This window comes from Corvus kubaryi, unplaced genomic scaffold, assembly GCF_017639235.1.
Source record: "Corvus kubaryi isolate FWS band 111438036 unplaced genomic scaffold, C.kubaryi_AGA036_p1.0 37272, whole genome shotgun sequence".
Classification (NCBI taxonomy): domain Eukaryota; kingdom Metazoa; phylum Chordata; class Aves; order Passeriformes; family Corvidae; genus Corvus; species Corvus kubaryi.
Genome location: NW_024581084.1, coordinates 651,218 through 672,142, shown reverse-complemented (window position 1 = coordinate 672,142; position 20,925 = coordinate 651,218). Strand labels below are relative to the sequence as shown.

Below are 20,925 nucleotides of genomic sequence, written 5' to 3'. Positions count from 1 at the left end.
CGCAGCTGATGAACACAGGCAGATGGAACTGCACTCACATGGGGAGGTGCTTTAGGACAACTTGCTAAAACAAGAGACAGTCTAATACAGACCGAAGGTGAAATCTTGCTGCTGTTAGCACGCCTGAAGAACAAAGATCAACAAGAAACAGCCCGCTGATTGCAGGAGGTATTTTCAGAAGCCAAAGACTTGTAATATAATCAACGCCAGCAAATACCTTTTGAAAGCCCCTAATTTAGACAAGGCCTTCTACTACCCAGTTTTTGCTTTTACATCACACGCTAAGTTTAGGCTTTTCAATTTTAGAACAATTTCAACTTGTTCTCAAGAACAAGCATGCCTTTGAAATTCTTTTTAGAGTCCCCAAAGGAGGGAAAGGAAATTAGTTAGCTCACTACCTCTTTGAAAAATGTAACTGCTACAATAAATATTTGACACCAAAGTATGAAAATTTATGTAAATTTATGTCCGCAATTCCAGAAATATTTTAAGTAACACCTATATAAAATACGGTTTTGCAAGGCAGGATGATTTTATAAACACTGTTTTGGCATGACTGAACTGAGGGCTGGAGAAGCCACCAATGCATTGCACGTGTCATGGCAAAGAACTGAGCTAAACTCGCTCTGCAGCACACCTACAGCACGTCTGTTTTCAGTATTTCTATCCTAAAAGCATTTAGGCATTTGTAAATCAGGTGTTTTTATGATTACCCTGTTCAAAACCAGCCCCAGTCTCTGCCTAGGCAGGGCACAGCACATGATCTGTCCCCAAATAACAACTCCAGCAAAATCGAGTGTTTTCTGTCTCCTAAGCCTATAAATAAACGTGCATGTTCCGTGAGGATATGGGGATTACCCATCTCCACAAATACTGCTGCTAAACGTAATCTGATCTAGCAGGCTGGAGGAGTGAGTATTAATCATCTTGGAGTCTGGTTTAGCATAACTTTGGGCAGAAAAGCAGGCTCTTCACTGCAAGGCAAGGGAGAAAACCAGAACCCCTTTTACCAGGACTCCTTCGCAGCAGGTAAATTAAATGGATTTTAATTTACACTTTTTTTGAGAGAGATTTTTCTGTAAGTTGAAACACTAAGGTCTCCCAAGATATAAGGGCTGTAATGAGCCAAGGGCAAATGGGGCAGTGAAAAATACATCTGGGCAGAACCACACATTACCACTGAAGCAGCAAGTACACGTGGGATAACGTACATGACTTTCTATCTCATTGCAGGCTGCAGTAATTTAATTGGCATGACTGTGTTTTCTGCAATACTTACAGGTTTTCACCAACCACTAATAAATCTATTTCAACTGCAAACTAAGAACTGCAAGAAATTCTCTAAAAGAAACTAGCTGGTCTTTAGCCAAACTGCAGTTTGATTTATCCTCCCCTAAAACAAAGCACCTGAATGGTCTCACTCTCACTATACAAAATTATATTCCTGATCTGTACCTTTTTACTTATAAAAGCTTTTCAGAATTTTAATACTTTTAAAGTATGGGCAGCACAAACCCCACCTCAATCCTTCCATCTTCCCAATCTTCCTGGCATGAGTAAATTTGTTTTTAAATCACAGAACTACAGAATTGTTGGGGTTGGAAAGGACCTTTAAAGCTCATGCCATTCCACCCCCTGCCATGAGCAGGGACACCTTCCATTATCTCAGGGTGCTCCCAGCCCTGTCCAACCTGGCCTTGGACACTTCCAGGGATGGGGAGTCCACAACATCTCTGGGCAACCTGTGCCAGGGCCTCATCACTCTTATGGTAAAGAATTTCTTCCTAATATCTAATCTAAACCTGCCCTCCTTCAGGTTAAGGCCGTTCCTCCTTGTCCTATCACTACATGCCCTTGCAAAAAAAACCCTCTCCAGCCTTGTTGTAACAACATACTGGAAATGGAGTTGCATCCCTGTGATTAAATCCCACTTGGTCCCACAATGAACATCAGGAGGTCCCTCCCCTCCCCAGTCCACCCGCACCATTAAACCCATCACAGGCTGCAAACAGAAATATTTCTTTTTAACAAATGGACCTCGAGTCACTGCAAATGCCGGTCTGCAGCAGACTCTGGTGCAGAATTTACTGTACATAGTCTTTGTTTATGGATTCAGAGTTTATCCAAGGACCTTCTTTGAACACAGAACTGCCTTCCCAGCCACTCACCTGACTCGCTGTTTACCGCAGGCACCCATTTGTGTTCCTGCAATTGCCTCCCTCTCCCTCCTCCCCTCAAAGTGGATTCTGTCGACTACACAGGGAGCTCAAGCTTTTAACTCTGAATCACACACAAGTTAGATGCCTGAAGGAGACCGTGCAAATGCCCATCTGTCTGGTTAACAATTCTGTAAACAGCAATGGTACCATGAGAAGATTTCCACCCACTCTTCACTTGGAGGTTAAATTCGTCTCCTTTTCCCACTTGTGAGTTTTAGCTATAAAGTAAAAAGTTGATGTTGATTGAAGAAACTATTCCTCAGATATTCTGCACAAATGGTATTCATCTGTGTGTTAGGAGGGTTCAAAGGAAACGCTTATGCATCCTAGATTAATTTATTAAATGAAATTTATGCAGCTTGTTGCTGATGACATGAAAAATTTAGAGCTTCTACTAACGTGCTCATTTGGCCTCCTTGCAAGAACAGACTGTATTTCAATTATCTTAGAGTACAGACAAAGAGGAGAGGAACAAAGCTTTTCACAAAGACTCTCTTCTCATAACTAAACCAGCATACTAAAAATGGATAGTGGATCTCTGAAAATAATGTTAATGCACAGCTAAGAAAGGCTTGGGACATTGGTCTGTCCAAGGAATAGCAGATTTCAAGCAGGTCTATGCCAGTGTTTCCTTCACTTGAGTGGGTAATGGATTGGTAAAAGAAAAGCTAGAAAAAAACCAGAAAAGCAAGAACAAGGCCAGAAGGAAAGCTAGGATGGAAGTGCAGTGGCAGGAACGCCTAAAGGAGCAAAGGTCTGGGGACAAAGTGAGCTGGTGGTTGAGCTTGTTATCTCTATTAGTGTTAATTACTAAATTAATGTTTTGCCTGAGACAACCTCACTCTTTTCTTTAAATGAACCTCACTAGAAAGTTATAAAAGATAAAAAGATCTACAGAATATTCTTCCTCTCCTCTCAATAACACTTTCATCTGCTCCAGCACACTGCTAAAATAAGAAGAATTTCTCAACACCACCTCAGATACTGTCCTTGCTGCTGGCAGGTAACATTACAAACATCCTTTTTTCACTTTTAGCCAGCTATTTTGCACTTCTTTACCTCCCTTTATTAAACAAGGTGTATTTAAGCTCAACCACACCTTTGTCTTGCTCCCAACTTAAAGGCATTGTCTATTGACTTGTCTTTAGCATGATTTCAAAGTGATCTCATTAAATACCCAGGAAAATATTTCTGAAGGTGTCTCTTTCTTTCCTATTTGGATAGATAGGACAAAATGACAACTCTAATTTCTTCATAACTTTTACAGAAGTCAGAACCCAACAATAAATGTCACAAGAAAGGATTTCCTGAGATACAGGGAGATTCTTCAGCTATCATATAACAACTTTCCACTTTCCTATGGAAGCATGAATAATTATTTTCAAAGGGAATAAACACAGTTAAAGAGGAACCAAACCAAAAAGATTATTTATATATTTAGGTTGGCATCTAATCTCAGAGAGTATGGCCATAACTCATCAGGTAACACCATCCTGCTCTCACAATAACTCATCAACTGTTTATCGTGTGTTCTCTCCCTGCTAGGAAAATAAAATTTCCTAGGCTTTGGCTCTCTTACTGATCTTGTATCTCATCTATTTCATATTTACTCAGTCACTTCAGCAAATGTTTACAGCAAAAAATGGGTGTAACAGTGATCACAGTGATTATTAATGGTTTGGGGCTCTTTTTAAAGGACAAGCTAATGTCATTTAAGCATTAGGATCACATTAAGTTCCCTGAAAATGTTCCATTCTTGACAATTTATTACAATCTACTTGAAACAAAGGTGTGCATGTACTTGAGTGTGCTGGGAAATGTCCCTGCATAAAGCCCTGTCCCACCTCTGCTATGGAACCACTACCCCCCACAAGATATATGCTCTCCGAAAATGCTGAACTGACATGGATATGAGGAAAAAAACAGCAAATTCCTTAACTTTTCTGTCAAATTTGACTACAATCCATTACTGAAAAGCCTGGGCACATGCTCTTTCAAACATTTGGGCTCGTAGAAGGCGAACTCCTCAGAAACACTTCCCAGGTATTTTGAGCTAAACTGAGGATGTAATTAGAAAGTAGGGGGAAAAAATGAAAAAAAGAAAAAAGGGAGGGGGTGCAAAAAACCAAACAATCTTTCTTCCTGTGCTGACAGTGCCATAAAGCCCAACTATAGATACTGCAACCATTTCAAAGGCAGGAAAGGCTGAGGCCTTCACTGTGCTGTCCACTGGCTTTGAAGTGCCGAAAGCAGCTGCTCCCAGCAGATAGGAACTGTGGTGCTGCTGGAGTTATTTTTTTTCTTCAAAATATACTTTCAAATCTAACAGCTGCGAGTAGAACAAAGTTGAGCTAAAGTATATTTAAAGAAGAAAAAAAAAAAGCCACTAGTTTCTCTCTAAGAGTGTTCTCAGTGGATACTTCAAAAGCAAGTAGCACCAAATCAGATGAAGCTGGAACCAGGAGGGACACATGACAGCTGAAACCAAATACTGCAAGATCCAAAAGTTCCTTTTTACTTTCTTAATGAATTTGAGTGCATCTGAAAAGTTGACAAAGTATTAACTGCAATGGTTTTGTCCAAATTCTTTTTGAAGCAAAAGACAAAGATGAATAAATACCAAGTATCAGGTTATTTGTTGTTAAAAATATCAGATAAATATCAATATGTAACATATCAGTAGGTCTAATCTGCAGGCAGAGCAATCTTTCAGCCCTACAACCACCAGTCCATATTCACACCAGTAATTGTTTTGAAATCAATATTCAAGGAGTGTTGTGACATCAACCATTCAGATAAAGCAGAGAAGTGAAACCACTTCTCCAAGTGCCTACACTTCCGAAATGTTTCGCAGATTGGAGAACTGGATAACACATCAGTTAATTTGGTTCTTCATCACCAATCTGATTAAAATCATGGGCAACTGAATTGTCTAGGGTGCCATCAGTGCTACCCTTCCCACTCACCATGACACCCAACAAAAAACACATCTGTAGGGCAACTTCCCTTCCCTTTGTGTCTAAATTCCATTTGACAATTAAATTCAGACACTTGAAGAACATCTCAAAGCAATCACTACATTTCTCAGGTAGCTAAAATCTCTACATTTTTGGTTGGGTCTCTATTTCCAGCTGGAAGTCTGCTGGAGGCCTGTCAAAATGTACCCCCACTTCTGATTCACTGCTCTATTTAAACAGTTTAAATCAGCCTGCTCCTCGCCAAGTAACAACCAAAAAAAAATGCAGTAAAACAAGGCAAGGAAAATTCTGCTTTAAAAATGGCTTAGAAGTTCTGAAGCATAAATAGAGAGCAGTGCAGAGAAACAGAAGTTGGAAGTACTGAAAGGAAATTTTAAGAGTGGAAGAACTGAGCTCATCCTGCTCCATGGTGGGGCTGGAGGGGCTTCGTGCTGCAGAAAGGGCCTTCCAAAAGAACGTCATTCCCCGTGATAACCCACTGCAATCTGCAGGAAGAGGCACATATTTTTCATGCTCACCAACCTTCAAAAAACATTCCAGATGAAGTACAAAGAGAAATAAATTTTTAAAAAGGGCATAAACAGGATTCCACTGAAAATTCTTCTGAGGCTCTCATTGTTTAGCTGTTTAGGGCTGAAACCCTTGAGTTCCAGTGATGTTTCATAAAGCTTAGCTGTTCTTTCTTACAGTAAAAGCAGCTATCCTAAATAAAATAAATGGGAAGCGGTAAACATCTCCGTGAAAAATGCTTTCACTGATGTTTACCACAACATTGTTACAGAATAGAGTCACCAAAATTTTTTAACTCTCGTATTAATTTCTTGTTTTGTGGGTTTTTTTGACACAGCCTGCAGAAGGTCTGAATATAAGAAGACACATAAAACCAAACCATGACAATATGGACATTATCATTTGCTTTTAGTGTGCAAAATCAGCTAAGTACTTGGCAGAAAATTTTATCTATGGCTTGGTGGATCTTACCATGGTTATTAAAGGAAAATTACCATTTGTAGGTAAGAACAGGAATGTTGTAACTCCTGATACACTGCAGATTAGCATTTATCTCTATAGATCATGCTCCTAAACGTGGGAACAAAATCTGTGAATAAATGCTTACTTTGGACTTTAAAGATGCACTAAAAATTATGAGACCTGTAAAAAAAACCATGAGGCAACTATATCACTAAAATGATGTGAAAATATGATTAAATTAAAAATTCCAGCTTAAAGCAGATGCCCAACTGACCCTGATACTTCCCACTGCCCTCCTTTCGGCATGTCCTTGACACATCAAACTTCCTCACCCTTACTGCACAAATCCCCAGTATCTCTGACTATTCCGGAATCATTAAACACCGGAATCATCATAAGTAACATCATCCAGTTAAGCTGAACACTTGTGAGATGTCCCTCACCCTTCCAGAGGCCACCGCGTCACCTCTGTCAGGTGGCAACGCCAAGTGGTGACGTTGACAGTTCTGAGTGAGGACAGGGAAAATGCTTTGATCTGACCCAACAAATTCCCTTCTGTTCCAAGAGCCATACACAAAACACACCATTGTTCCTCCCCAGCACAGACCAGAGTGTCTCTCAACACCTATCAAAGTGATCTTGTTCCTTAATTCCCTGAAAAAGCCCCTTCCAGATGGACCAGAGCAGGCCTGGCTCCAAAGCCAATCGCGGCGTTTCATCCTCTCACAGCACAGAAGATAAACAGAAATGAAACCACATTTCTCTGGTGGAAATGCAAGCTTAGATCCACACAAGAACAGCGATAAGAGAGAACTTTTATGGATTAACCACCTCATTCCTATAAAGTACTAAAAAAAACCCCTTTCAATCCTTCAGCAGGTGTTACCAGCAAAGGTCAGTTTAATTTCATGACCAAGTACCACCTCGCACCAGTGTTTGGTGGTGCAGCTCCTCAGCTCCCAAGCCTGTATCACGCAGTAATTTCTCTACTTCTACTTTTTCCCCCTTTACACTTCACAGCACTACTGAAAAAAACTTTCTTGTCTCCACCCAAATGTTCCCTGAATATTTCCCAACCCTGAAATTACATTACAAAGAAGAAAATCACGGTCAGTGGGCCAAAACAAGCATTGGTACGAACACTCCCCATGTCAAAAATGATAAAAAGAACAAACCGCTGCTTCTTGACAAGAAGGAAAACAGATAATGCATTAAATAATTTAACCTGGTGATTACGAAAATAGGTGTTGCCACCTGTAAGCCCAGGAAACAATTTGAAAGAGTTGGAGATACAAGGGATTGTGAAGAGGAAACACAAAGTATTTTCTGTGTAGGTTCCTCCCCCTCCATCCCCATCACAAAACTCTGCATATCTATAAATTGTGTTTTTATAGGAAGGACAGCAGCACATAGTGACCTACAGCTGCAGGAAGGGGTGTCCCTCCTCCCCTCCACCTGGAGGAGCAAAGCAACTGACCTGTTGTTCATATCTTTTCTTGATCTCATCCAACTGCCAGGAGAATTCTTGGGCTTGCTTTTCCCGGAGCAATTTTGATCTCTTTAGATCTGCTTCAACCTGTGCCATCTACATGGGAAAAGAAAGGGAATATTTAATTTTTTTTTAAAAAAAGGCATAGCTTGAAATGTTCTGACATTTCTACAGTTGTTTGTAAACCATCAAAGAGGCAAATATCACTTGTTGAGAATGATAACAACACCATTTGTATGTGGTGAAAATGAATATTCAGTCACTACAGGATTATTAGTCAAGGACATAGTGATCACTGTTATGCCACTCCCTAATTACAATGGATTGGCTAAGTTTTTCACTCAACCGTGGTGAATATCCCATCAAAATTAAGTGAATATTTTCTCTAGACATACTTAAGACTCAAATATATTTCACTTAAAAATTTCTGCCTGTGGAAATTCAAGGGAAATGATGTGCGAGTCAGAGCATAAACTACACATTTAAAGCAAGTTTACATTAAATCAGAAAATAACTTAAAATAACTTAAAAGAGAATTATTTGGCTGCAAGTTAAGTCCTCTGAAGATAGTCATCGCCTATGAATAATGAGTCCCACAGATTCCAGCATGCAGCATCAAGGAAGCAATTTCACAACTCAATTAACAAAGGCTTTTGTATCAAAAGCACAAGTGTTAGCTGCACATCAGGCGTGTTTCCAAGGGAATATATGTATATATGTGTAACTCTGCTGCAGTGCACACTCATCAATGACTTTTAGATCTAGATCCCAATATAAGCAGTGAATAAACTGTGTCCCTAAAAAGAGAAAAGAGGTGGAGGGGTCTGGAGGACCAGTGCTGCCACAAGCCCATTTGCTACACAAAAATAAGAAACCCATGAATTCCTGAACCACAAGCCAAAATCCTGCTTGGCCTAAGGGAGTGCTCAGTGTTCAACAGATGTCTGTGCCAATTGGCCTGGACATCACTCCCCAGCCAGGAAGGAGGAGAAAAGGCAGCACTCAGAGTGGGAAAGGCATTTTATTGCAGAGTACTCCAGCAAGAAAGGAAGGGACTGGAGCAGGAGAAGTTGGCCAAATAGAAAGTGGAAAAAGAGAATAGTGAGGAAGCAGTTCCTGAACCTCACTGCTACTATCTGCCATTAAGAAAAGGGACTGCAATCAATGTTTTATGAATAATTTTCTTCCGGCTCCAAACTTACTCAAATTGCATGTCCATGGCCGTGTTTTACTCAGGTCAACAAAACCCAGAAAAATAACAGATCTTGTTACTGCACTAAAGGAGTTTTTTTAAGAGAATGAAAACATTCTAAAAAGTGAAACAGTAAAAACATATGTAAAGATGCTTTAAATCTACTCGCTTCTGCAGTTTACTGGTTAGGTCACATTCATCTATTTCCAGCAACTGCAACAAAGGTTCCTGATCATTATTTGCCCAACCCAGGAAGCCCCAGACCTAAAATGACACAGTCTATGTATTGTTTCTCTATTTTTTACTTACTACTGGAAAAAATGCAGATCTTGCAGTTAAACACATGCCACCCACCCGCCAGTGGGCATCAGGTGACTCTTAATAACAACAAGCTTGACAAAATAGGAAGCAGATGGCAAAAAAAATGGTATTATCATAGAGCCAAACTAATGAATCAAATACTGATTGCAACAACTGAAAATGACCCCATCCTACTCATCTCCATAATTAACTTTATCTCACACCAAAAATGGGTTTAAAGCCCAGTATTTCTAATGCAGATAAAAGGACAGCGTTGCTATGGCTACTGCAGCTGTTGTTTTGTAAGTAATACCTCCCACCTCACCACAAAACATGGAATTTTCCAGTATGTTCCAATGTACTGGGGGATTTATCTAAGAGTATGTGGATGCAGAGGAATGAGAAAATCCAAAGCTATGAAGAGAAGGGTTCACCAGTGTTCCTTTGATGTATTTCCTTGGACCTTGGTTCCTGTAGAATAGAACCACTCAATTGTACAATATCATTTAATATTTCTAGATTTTAGCACCCAAGTAGAGACAGAGTACAGCAAAATTTATTTTCAAAATTTCCCAGAATGCAGCACCATTCTGAAAGAAATTCATTGTCATTTTAAAATTACGGTTGACTATGTTTTCCTAATTCTTTTGCACTTTCTTGTGTTTTGGACTGGTTTTCTTTGCTGAAGGTTTTTTATGTGAATGAAACTATTATTAGCCTTTCTAGAATTAGACAATATCCCTTTTGGAGCAGAACTAGCATATTATTTTAAGTCATCATGAAGAAATTGCAGGAGGGACACACAGTACAGAAAATGTCAGATTAAAACTGCAGGATTTGTTGTATTGCCCTCGTGCGTCTGGTTTGCTGAAAACATCTTACTTTTATAAGTTTGTTCTTGCCTTTTTTTAAATTTCCAAATTCTATTATTTGCTGTCTGCATGGGTCTTTAAAATATCAGCAGTGAAGATTTCCCAGAAACTTTGAGAACAACAAAAAGGGAATTTCCTCAATCCTAAAGCAGCATCCTCAGCCATCCATTCTAGTCCCAGCCTGCAGCACCCTCCTGTCAGCAGCAAGGTTTGGTCACGGCAGGTGAGGCTGGGACTTGTAATCCAGAATTACAAGCTGGAGTTCCGTCTGGAGAGCTCAACCACACGAGGGAGTTATGGAAATATCCCTTCTCTCGCCTTCTTTTTGATCACCTGTTGCTTGTTCCTCATTTCACTCCTTGGGCTGCTTTTGTAAAGTCCCAGGAGAACAGTTTAACTACTGTTTGCTTCTTAAGAAATTCAAGCCACTAAAATCCCTGATTTTCAGGGACAGAAAAATGGATTTTGCCATCCTCTGCACATGACTGCCAGCAGCCACCACGGCTCTGCCTCTGTTTGGGCTCAAACTGATTATAGGAGCTCATTAATGGAAGACAGAGTCGCCCGGAAAAGAGTAGGAAGAGACACACATTTAAGTGGAAAATGACAAGCGTTGTTCCATAGGGTGTATAAACTAACACTTTATACTCTCACTCCTGAAAAATCCCTAATCAGTATCATAACTGCGGATATCCTTATAACAATGACAATTCTGGCTTTGTTAGAAAGATGAAACACCCGCCACCATCCCTTTCTGACTTGCTGCAAAGACACTACATTGTGAAAGATTTTGATGTAGCACTCTCAAGTGGAGCATGTTTCTGGCATTATAAGATCAGAATCCGCTATCCCACTGTGCCAGAGTTTCAGAAAGGCTGGCATTGTGACCTCCTCACCCGCTGTTTCATTTCAGCAGAGTCTTTCTCTGAGTTCAGCTCCACCTGCCGCTTAAACTCCTCCAGGGCAGCGCCTGCCTGCTGGGCCTGCAGCCTCTGTACCTCCGTCACCCGCCTCAGCTGCTCCTCCTTCTCCCTAGAAAGTCACAGAAAATTTTCAGAGTTCAAGTATCAAATAAAAGAACAAGTGTGCTGGTGTAAAAGAGAGGCCTTTAACCCGATCAGTTTAAAATAGTATTCAGATTTCAATTTCCTGTCCCAGCTTCTGCCCAACTTCCCTTTGCAGGCTTTGAAGAAGGCGATGGAAGGCCGGAGTTATTTTCGCTTTCTCTGATTGAATTTCGCACACCCAAACACAGCATCCACAGCTCACAACAAAACCTCCACCTTCAAAGTCTGTGTTCACTTCAATGGCGCACTACCCACTGTAGGACCTCCTTTATTAAGCTCATCTTTAAATGAGATCTAATTAATAAATTTAACAATAATAACAATAATAATTAACAATAAATTAGATTTCATTAAATTAGATTTAACACCCCCCCAACACTTAAACAAACTCTTTTTAGCATGATTGCCTTTTGAGATTTAAAAAAAATCCAAACAAAAAAATTACCCCAGCGCCACCTTTGCTGAGACAAGGTGCAGGATTATTCCCTGCTTGTCATATATCAAAATGCAAAGAGGGGTAATGCGTGACACGTGGTTCCTTCTTAATCTATTAGAAACCCGTAATGCTGTGATGTCTAGACAGCCTTTACAGTAATGACAGATGTTAAATCTCTCTGCAAAGATATTTCATATGAACAGCCTACACTATTTGACATATGAAACCTGATACATCTATACAAATCAGGCTGGGTTCCTTCAGACTTGATGGTATATCAATACTAATATTCTGTAATATTTGATGCACATTCACATATATACAGACACATGAAAAGATAGAGACATTCACCATATTGACGCAACACAGACCAAAATTCAGGTAACTTACAAATATTTCAGAAATTCGGATGTGATTCCTCAAATATTACTAACTTTTATTAACTTGTTGCTGATTTTGTTATTAACTTAGCATTATTAACCTTTTGTGACACGTTTCTACTCCCACAGGTCAGAGGGGTTGCCTGACTTTGTGTTAAGACACTGGAGAACACGATGGTGGCATATCGAGGGACAAAGCTGGCTCCACCCACAGCTTGTAACAGAAGACACATTCAAACAGACCTGGGGCTGACATTTTCATTTTCCAGGCAGAGGAAGTACCTCATGATAAATTTCCCATTTTGACAGAAATTATTTCCATATAAAACAAAGAATCTGACACGGAAAAGCCCGGTTAATTCATCTTGTCTGTCACCTTGCCAGCACTGGAGGAGCTGCTGCAGCACTGAGCAAGCCTTTCAGAAAGGTCAGGAAGCTGCCAAGCCCAAAGTTACAGTATTCACATCCTCTTCTGTGGTTTTCAGACCAGACTGTGACAATGGGACAAAGAACATAATCCTACATCTTCACAAAGTGGCTGTTTGCAGTGGAGGAGAGCAGGGTAATTCCAATAGCAAAGAGATCAAAGAAATGCCACAAGCCCTGAGTCAGTATATTGCTGTTTACTTTTAGAGGTTTTTTTTCATGATGCGTATTTTAAAATAAGTAGATTTTATTTTGGTGCCACATTCACAGTTGATGGAATAATTGAGAATAGGGAGATGGCTCTTTTCCTTACAGAAAAAGGAAAATACCTTTCTTACCCAGAAGAAACTGGAGGAAAACAGAACAAAATCCTGTGTCACAGCTTTGATAATGATTGTTTTGGGGTTTTGGGTTTGTGTTCTTAGAAGACCTGTGTAAATTATCTTCAAATTTGCTGAAGAGCATCCATCACCCCTCCAGATATTCTTTACTTCTACAGCCTCATCGATTCCATTTCCTACACTCATTTGGGGGTGAAGCACATCTGTGTTAATCTCTGCTACCACGTTCCCCACTCATTTATGAGACAATAAAAATTACACAGCAAAAAAACATCACTACCAAAATCGACATTTTTTTTCCCCATCTAAATTTAAGTGGCAAAATACCATTTAGGATTTCCATTTCTTCCGCAGAGGACCTAAAATATCTAAATTGCAAGTACAAAACTGTTACAGCGGGGATACTGTAACACGCATATATCAAACAGGGAGTCCCGTGGAAAAGGAAATATATATGGATAGATTCTTGCTAGATGTTTCAGAGATGTTTATTTCCCCAGCCGCATGGCCGGGGCTCTGCCGAGGAACCCTCACAGTCTGGGCTGAGGGTCCTTCTGCCCGCGCAGGGAACACAAACCAACCAATGGGAACGAGGCTGAGCAGGGGCAGGGAAGCCCCGTGTCTGTGCCCTCAGGCCCTCTCCCAGGGCTACACGGCAGGGGAGGGACCCCAACACAAAACTCCTCCACCCTTCCTCAGAACAGGCACATCAGTGGCACCCCCAGAGCTCAAAGTGACAGGAGCTGATGGGTCAGTTATCCATCAGCTCCTGCTGTTTGGCTCAGTTATCCCCCAAATCCCACGTTTCAGGGAGCTGCTGAATACAGGTATTTTTAATTTAACAGCTGCTTGACACTAAATTACATCACTCCCCTCTCCAACAACAAAATCTACCTCAGAAGGAAGAATATGCAAGAGCTCCATCCACATCTCTTACCTTGGAGAGACCATGGAGAGGGGAAAACCTCCACTTCTCCTCCCAAAGATCCATAATTCAGCAATGGGCACTGGATAACAAATCTCTCTCCCTGCAAAACACATCTAACAATTCCACTCCACACTGGAAACAAAACCAAAAAATCGAAGCTTGTTCAAACACATCCACACTCCCAAGTGTCACGAGACACCGGGACAACAGCTTTGGTCCAGTCAGATGGAAACACAAAAATCTAAACATAAAAGGACAAGATATCAGTCCTCGTGCTCTTAGCAAGGCTCCAAATTTATGCATCTTCTTCCTTCAGAAGATATTTTTAGTTTGAAACATTATGATGTAGACTTTTAGGAATGTGGTTTTATGCACCTTCCTTTCTTTTAAGGACTTAATCCCATGAATAAATGCAACATCTCATTATAAGCAGGAAAAAACCTTCATTTTTAAGGATGTGGGAGCCAGCACTCTCTATTTTTTGTGCAGTTCAGATTTGTACGGAAGCTTAGAAAACCTGTACAACAATGGCCCTCGGTTCACAAATATAAGAAAAGCTTCACTTTTTTTCCCAAGACACCGAGCAATGTGCCTTGCATGAAGCGCTAAAATATTCACTTTGAAGATTATTTTTTTCAGTTGGACTAGTTGTGGGGCTCAATACAATATAATTACATCACTTAAATCCCCTAAAGCTGAGCCGGCTTGAATATAAAAACAGGGTGAATTTACTCTTTGCCCCCAGTTTAAAAAGCAGCAAATTCCTTTTGTTTCAGTGTATAAAGGACAAGGCAACAGAATTAGTAATCTTACATGGCACAAACCATCTCAGGGAAAGTTGACTGTGAAGTCCAGAATTTCAATTTCAGAAATCAGCACCCTGAAGTGCACTGATAAATGGGAAATACAAACAACTTACATGCTTCCTCTTTGTGCTTAATCATAAATATTTGTCTTGCTCTGTAAAATGGCTTCCAAGAGGTAACAACTAAACACAGTGAGACTTCACAGCACTGCAAGTCACGTTAACAAAACACGGGGCAATGCAGAGGTTAACAGGAGAGGTTAATTAAACTTGGGATGTCCCAACAAATGTTGGATGAACCAACACGTTCCTGCAGGGTTCCCACCATTCCCTGAAGAACTGCAAGGGCTCACCAACAGCACAAGGAGCAGGAGATGCACCTGGCTGGGTCTCAGCCTCATCAACAAATTGAAACCCTTTAGACAAGAAGTGCCAGCACACACTGAACTCAACGTGGACCTGCATGGCTGCACAGGGACAGTTTCACATCCCAGGAGCAAATCCACACCCAAGCTCCCTGTGTGTAGTTTAGAGAGCTTTTCAGTGACATGGAAAATAATAATAAACTCCTCATGTTTTCCTATAAAATTATACCAGGCCTTAATTCACAAATAGGCAAATTCTTCTCCAGATTTTCAAAACCTGCTGGCAGCACAGCCCATTGAATCCCAACTGTACTGGAGAACTGAAGCAGAGCAAGGAAGTTCTGTAAGGATGTATTTTGCTACTGAATAAGCTTCTGAGACTTAGATTCTGATGGACTCCACAAGAGGGAGAGGCTCCATCCCTTGTCTAACTCTCCCAGGTTGTTACAACTCCAGGTTTATGCCTGTAGATAAACATGAATCTCAGAATCCTAGAATGTCTCGAGCTGGAAGGGACCCATAAGGATCGCTGAGTCCAACTCCCTGCTTCTCACAGGGCTACTCAAAACTAAATCATATGACTAAGAGAACGCTGAGGTATGGGAAAAGCAGAGTCATGGCTGAGCCTCCAGCCCCACTGATGATGCTGAGATCCTGCTGGGAAAGGCCAGGCTGTCCTGCCATTCCCCAGAGATCCCACATTACACATACTCTAATGCTATGTATTCAGATTTGCTGTACTCACATAAGTCTTTGCCCATTCCTTCCTCCCCCAAATATTACTACTTATGAGGGAAAATTGCTTTGCTATCCACCAAACTGCAAACTATTCACTTGCTGGAAGGCAGCTGAAGAAGGATATTGCTGTATCTACACAGCCTTCCTTTTTATTTAATGACACAAGAAATAAAAAATTGACTCTCACTAACGTGTTGAAACAAAATCAGTAATCACCATTTATATAATTCATTTAGATTCAAAAATACCTTAAAAACCCCTATATAAACACATTTCCAAAGGAGAGCACAACTTCTTACATAATACACAGTGAACTGTGTAGCTGAAAACACAACCTGCATCAAAACATACCCAAATTTCCCATGCAAACCAAAATTCAGGAATTTCACTGTAGTATCTTCAGTGTCTACAGATAAGAGGACCCATCCAATGTATAGACACATACATTTGACTTTATAAAGGGAAATTTAAGCAGACCCACAATCCTGCTCCTGATCCCAGAGTCCCTCACATGGAGGTGCCCTGGTACCATCAGGACTCCACAAAATCGCAGCAGTTTAATTAATTAATTAAATTTACAGCCAAATGCAAGACCCATGCTACCACTTTTTAGTGCCACGACCATTAAAAACTACTCCCTGCAACATTCTAGAATGCAGATATTCCACGACATAAATAATGTATTCAGGCCTAAAGTACCACGTATCTGTAAAGAAAGGGGTTAATGGGTTAGTTAATTGTTACAGAAGAATGCTTCAGCAGTAATGCCATGTCTGTGATATACACAAAAATCAATTTTGCTTTTCCTGCTCTCCTGTTTTTAACACACAGTGACAGCCCAGTAGCAGCTTTGGGCCTAACTGCATCCATCTCATCTGTGCTTGGAGCATCCTTCCGCACGGGCTGTGATTCCCACAAACAACCAGGAACAACGAGGGCTTTCCTATCATGCCAGCCCCAAACATATGGAATATGTGCAGAACACTTCTTCTTTCTGGTGTGGAGAGGAAGAAAGACAGTGTGAAGTCATTCAAGCGGAATGATAACTAAACCAAAGCCAGATCAAAGGAGCGAAGAAGAAAGACTGAAATGTGAAGCTGAAATATTTATTGCCATCAAAACATCATCCCTATCCTGTCCCTGGGCACTGTAATATTTCGGAGTTGTTAGAAAGCATTCTAACTTGCTTCATCATTTCGAAGAAATAAAGCCAAAAATATAGAGCCAAGAAATAAATACAAAGCGTTCCCCAATTTTAATAGTAAGATGAGCTTGTCTTTATGAGAAAAAGCACAAATCCACTTATAAATTGTTCACAGTTTGCAAAATTTGAGATGTTAACATCAAAAAGCTGGGCTGCATTCCTTCAAGTAAGCTCCAACAAGGGAAGATATTTACAATACAATTATTGTTTTAAAATTTATACTTATGTTTTAAATAAATCATGAGATAACATTAACAAACTAAACCACTCCTTAAAGCCGTTAATGAATTTAGAGTAAATAATACTCCACATGTGTAGTATCACACTGAAATAAGAATAATGCATTACATTCAAAATTAACGGCTTGCAAATTAAGTAGACATCGGTTAAACACACTAATTATTATTATTATAACTATTTCTCATTACAATAATGACAGGGCACTGTTGTGCTAGGTGCTATGCAAACAGAATAAAACAGCAACTGCCAAATGATGAATGTGATGTGGGTTAAAAGGCTGGGCAAGTGCTGTAAATGTGGCTGGAAGGGAAAACGTTGTAATTTTGCTCCAGCCTGCAGAAACTGTCTCCAAGATTTAGATGCACCACCTATATAAAGACCACGGAGGCTCAGCTATCAAGGGAGGAGGATTAGAACAGAGATTAATAGTCACGGCTTTCCCATGCTGAGACCACGGCTAAACCTCACCAAGGACAACACGGAGGGGAGAATTAGAGAGACAGGTGTAGATAATGGCTTAGAAAAAGGGAGACAAGTCTGTAATTAAAAGGTGGACCAGAAAGTCAGCACAGACAGCAAAGAGATTCATGAGATACCCAGAGAAGAGGTGCAAAGAAGGCAAAGATGGAGATCAGAGAACAGCGCTGTGGCACTGAGAGCTGGGGAGCGAATAAAATAAACCATCTGGAGGACAAACTATGTGAGAAATCACCAGGCACAGGACAGAGCCAGGCAAGGAGAATCACTTAACACTAACAAAGCACAGTCCATGGTGTGTGAAGAGTGACAGAGCCAACAGTGGTTGGCAAACCAAAGATGCCGAGGAGGAACTGCCAGGATTAAGACTGTTAAGGAGGTACAAGGGCACAGAATTCATCCTGTCATTCTACTGACTTAAGGTAACTGTTTTAATGGTTAAAATATTTGTATAGTTCAGGATTCACAGTAATAATATTCATGTTGTAGTAGATAATAAAGATAATTAATTCTGGGGAACCATGAGTGTCTACTTGGCTCATCAGTTTCTTCTTTCCAAGAGGACATGGATTGTCACAATTTTCCTTAAAAGTACTGTTTGAGTTACTAACTTCAACTCCTCAGTGAAGGTTGGTTGTATTGCTGCTGAAGCTGAAGGAAAGTTGTACAAAGTACATAAAAAGTAAAAGCAAAATTAAGATTATCAAATGTAACTGAAGTCAAGTGATCAGAATCATCAAGCAACAACAAGGAACACAGTTTTTCCTTGTACTACTTTGGAGATGGTTTCTAAGTGATCCAAAGGAGGTGACAGCCTGAAACATTTCATGCTTTTTAACAATCAGTAATTGAATTCAATCATCTGTAAGACTTTCTTTAGCCAACTAAAAGCTTTTCTCATTTCATCAATGTTTTGGGCATTGTATAATCTTGAAATACAGCCCACCAAATCTGAAAAATACACTGATATGAGAGGGAAGCCTTTTGGAATAACAAGGGAACAATTCTGACATTAGTGGTGATTATTTGTATACACATTTAGTCAATGCAACTGTTATAACCCTTAACTACATTAATTAATAGAACAGCAATTTACAGCAATGAGTTAAGTGCTATAGCATGATAGAACAATGCTCTTCACCTCACAAGGCAATACTTCCCATTTTGTAAGCTGTGTGTCATATCAAACCATTTTCATAGCTGTTATCACTAAAAAGATGTCATGTGATATCTCTATAACCATCTTGAGGGACATAACAGTCCCAGAGCCAAGGATTAAAAATCAACTGTTACATTTTGTTTTGTACAACTGGAGCTTTCCTTTCAATACATATTTCATTATTGCCAGTAGGTCTCCAGAGAAACGGGGGGGAAAGAAAATGAAAGGCTGTAAATAGTTAATAGAACACTTTATTTTTGCTTTTAAGTGAGACTATTAAACAAAGCTACCACATTTTTGAGCCCTCTGTTCATGCTCCACGTTGTGGCCCCTAGAGCAAGGGTTAGGGAATGTTTACAATATGCTGGAAACTTTGACTGGGTTTGCTCTAAAAGGTTTCAGATGCTCAAGCACAGCACCAAGCGGAGAACAGCTGCTTGGTTTTCCACTGATTCTTAGAGGAGAAAAAAAACCCAAAAACCAAACCAAAACCCACCCTACCAAAAAAACACACACGGCCCTGTTTTAAGGAGTAAAACTATATCCCAACTCCTCAGCCACATCACATTACCACTGTTTTTAAATCACGGACTTGGCTTTTTTCGTCATATTGCAACTGCTGTACCAAGACAAGCCTGAACATTTTAATAAAAGATAATGATGAACACAATGAACATGGGTATAAACTCTTAACGATGTTCTTTTATTGCAACACTAGGAATTAAAGACAATGCCTGCTCATATTCCTTTAATTATTTACAGCTTTAAATAGTAATAGCTTTTCCATTCTGACAAGAATTCTCTCCACACACAAATACTTCATTTTCAAGGAAAAATGGAATTAACTGCAGGAAAACAGCTACACTTAAGCAATTACCCTAAAAAAATTAACAACAACAACAAGCAATTACTCAGAATCTGGATTCAACTTAGAGGAGCAAGAAAGGAAAAAAGGACTAAAAAATTAACTTGTGGTTAAAGCTATCACTCCCTTTATTTATTTATTATTGCATTGATGATTCTCAGGCTATTGTGTTTTGCTGTGTGCAGTGGCATTTCTGACGCGCACCACTTCAAGAAGCCCATACAAGAGGATTTGAAGGAGCAGCTGTTTAAATATAAAGTTCTCAAAGGGCTTGGTGAATCAAATTCTCAAGATCCACTGTAAATCACAGCTTTTTTTCAAAATACAACTTCTGTATATTTTGAAAAGCCCACATTTCACTTCTTTTCAAAATGTTGGGGTCTAACAATTATGCAAATGTAAATTGCAAACAAATTTAATTATTTCCACTGCTATTTATTCTACCTCCTTCTGCCAGCTCTCTTCACATGTTTATTTTTCCTTGCCTTCATCTGATTCCCTTTTTATTGGGTCAGCAGCAGATTGTTCACCATTTATTCCTCTCAAATCTATGTCCCCTCACTTTTCTTACACTGTTCCTTTTGTGGTATTACAGAGAGAAGAAAAGTTAAATAAACATCATGGGAATTTTGCAAGATACAAGCAATCCTAAAGACTAGAAGATCCTTACATAAAACTTCCTGTGCTGAAGTTTGATGCATTTTTGGGTACTTTTGAACAAAGCAAGAAGAGCTTTTCAAATCAAATGAACCCAAGTCTTCTCTTTGTGTGTCAAAGGGAACCATACAATGAAAAATGAGTCATTACTCAGCCGCAGCTGTAGGAAAAGATTCTGCAAAGGACCAGTTCACCCTGTGCCCATTTTTGTCTTGTCACCATTTCACCAGAGCAGGTGAACTGGGAAACCCCAGGCAGAAGGAGCAGCTGCTGGAGGCAGCCAGGCAGACTCAGAACAACAGCAAAACCTTAATAAAATACTCAGGGCAGCATGAAAACAGGATCTCATAAACTCAGATCATCCCACTGCACCAGAGCCCAGAGCAGACAGGGGCCTTGTGGAAATAAAATCGAGAGAAAAAGGGAATTTACTGATCTCCAGCGTCGCTGCTGTCCAGGAATTCCCTGTGCCAGGGACCCAGCCTGAGGCTCCACAACAGTTCTAATTTCATTTTAAATTCTGCTTTTAGCAAGGGTGATATCAAAGCCATGCTCTGAAGGCTTTACAGGTATCAATACCGAGTTTGATACCACAAGGGAAGCCTGAGAATAGCTCCAACTCCATGGATCTGGATCAATGTCAGGTAAGGAATGACCCAGAACAACCAAATGACAGGCAAACCAGTCCAGGAGATGACAAGTGAAGCCTTTTGAATAAAGAAATGACTGAGGTTTCAAGAAGAGTAACTGGTACCAATAAAAAAGCATTTCCTTCCTAAAGAGCATTTCTTCCACCTTGATTTAGGAAATACGAG

At 40.1% G+C, this 20,925-nt stretch overlaps 1 protein-coding gene across 5 annotated transcripts in view; it reads right to left on the bottom strand.

Annotated features, from left to right (window-relative positions):
* Positions 1–20,925, bottom strand: part of CEP112 (centrosomal protein 112) — a 158,596-nt gene that overhangs the window by 91,034 nt on the left and 46,637 nt on the right. For all 5 annotated transcript variants that reach the window (XM_042025497.1, XM_042025499.1, XM_042025498.1 and 2 more), the window contains 2 exons: positions 10,919–11,054; positions 7,647–7,754 (listed from right to left, as the gene is read on the bottom strand). In XM_042025497.1, the coding sequence (XP_041881431.1) occupies positions 7,647–7,754; positions 10,919–11,054 (244 nt within the window). The remainder of the gene's footprint in view (positions 1–7,646; positions 7,755–10,918; positions 11,055–20,925) is intronic.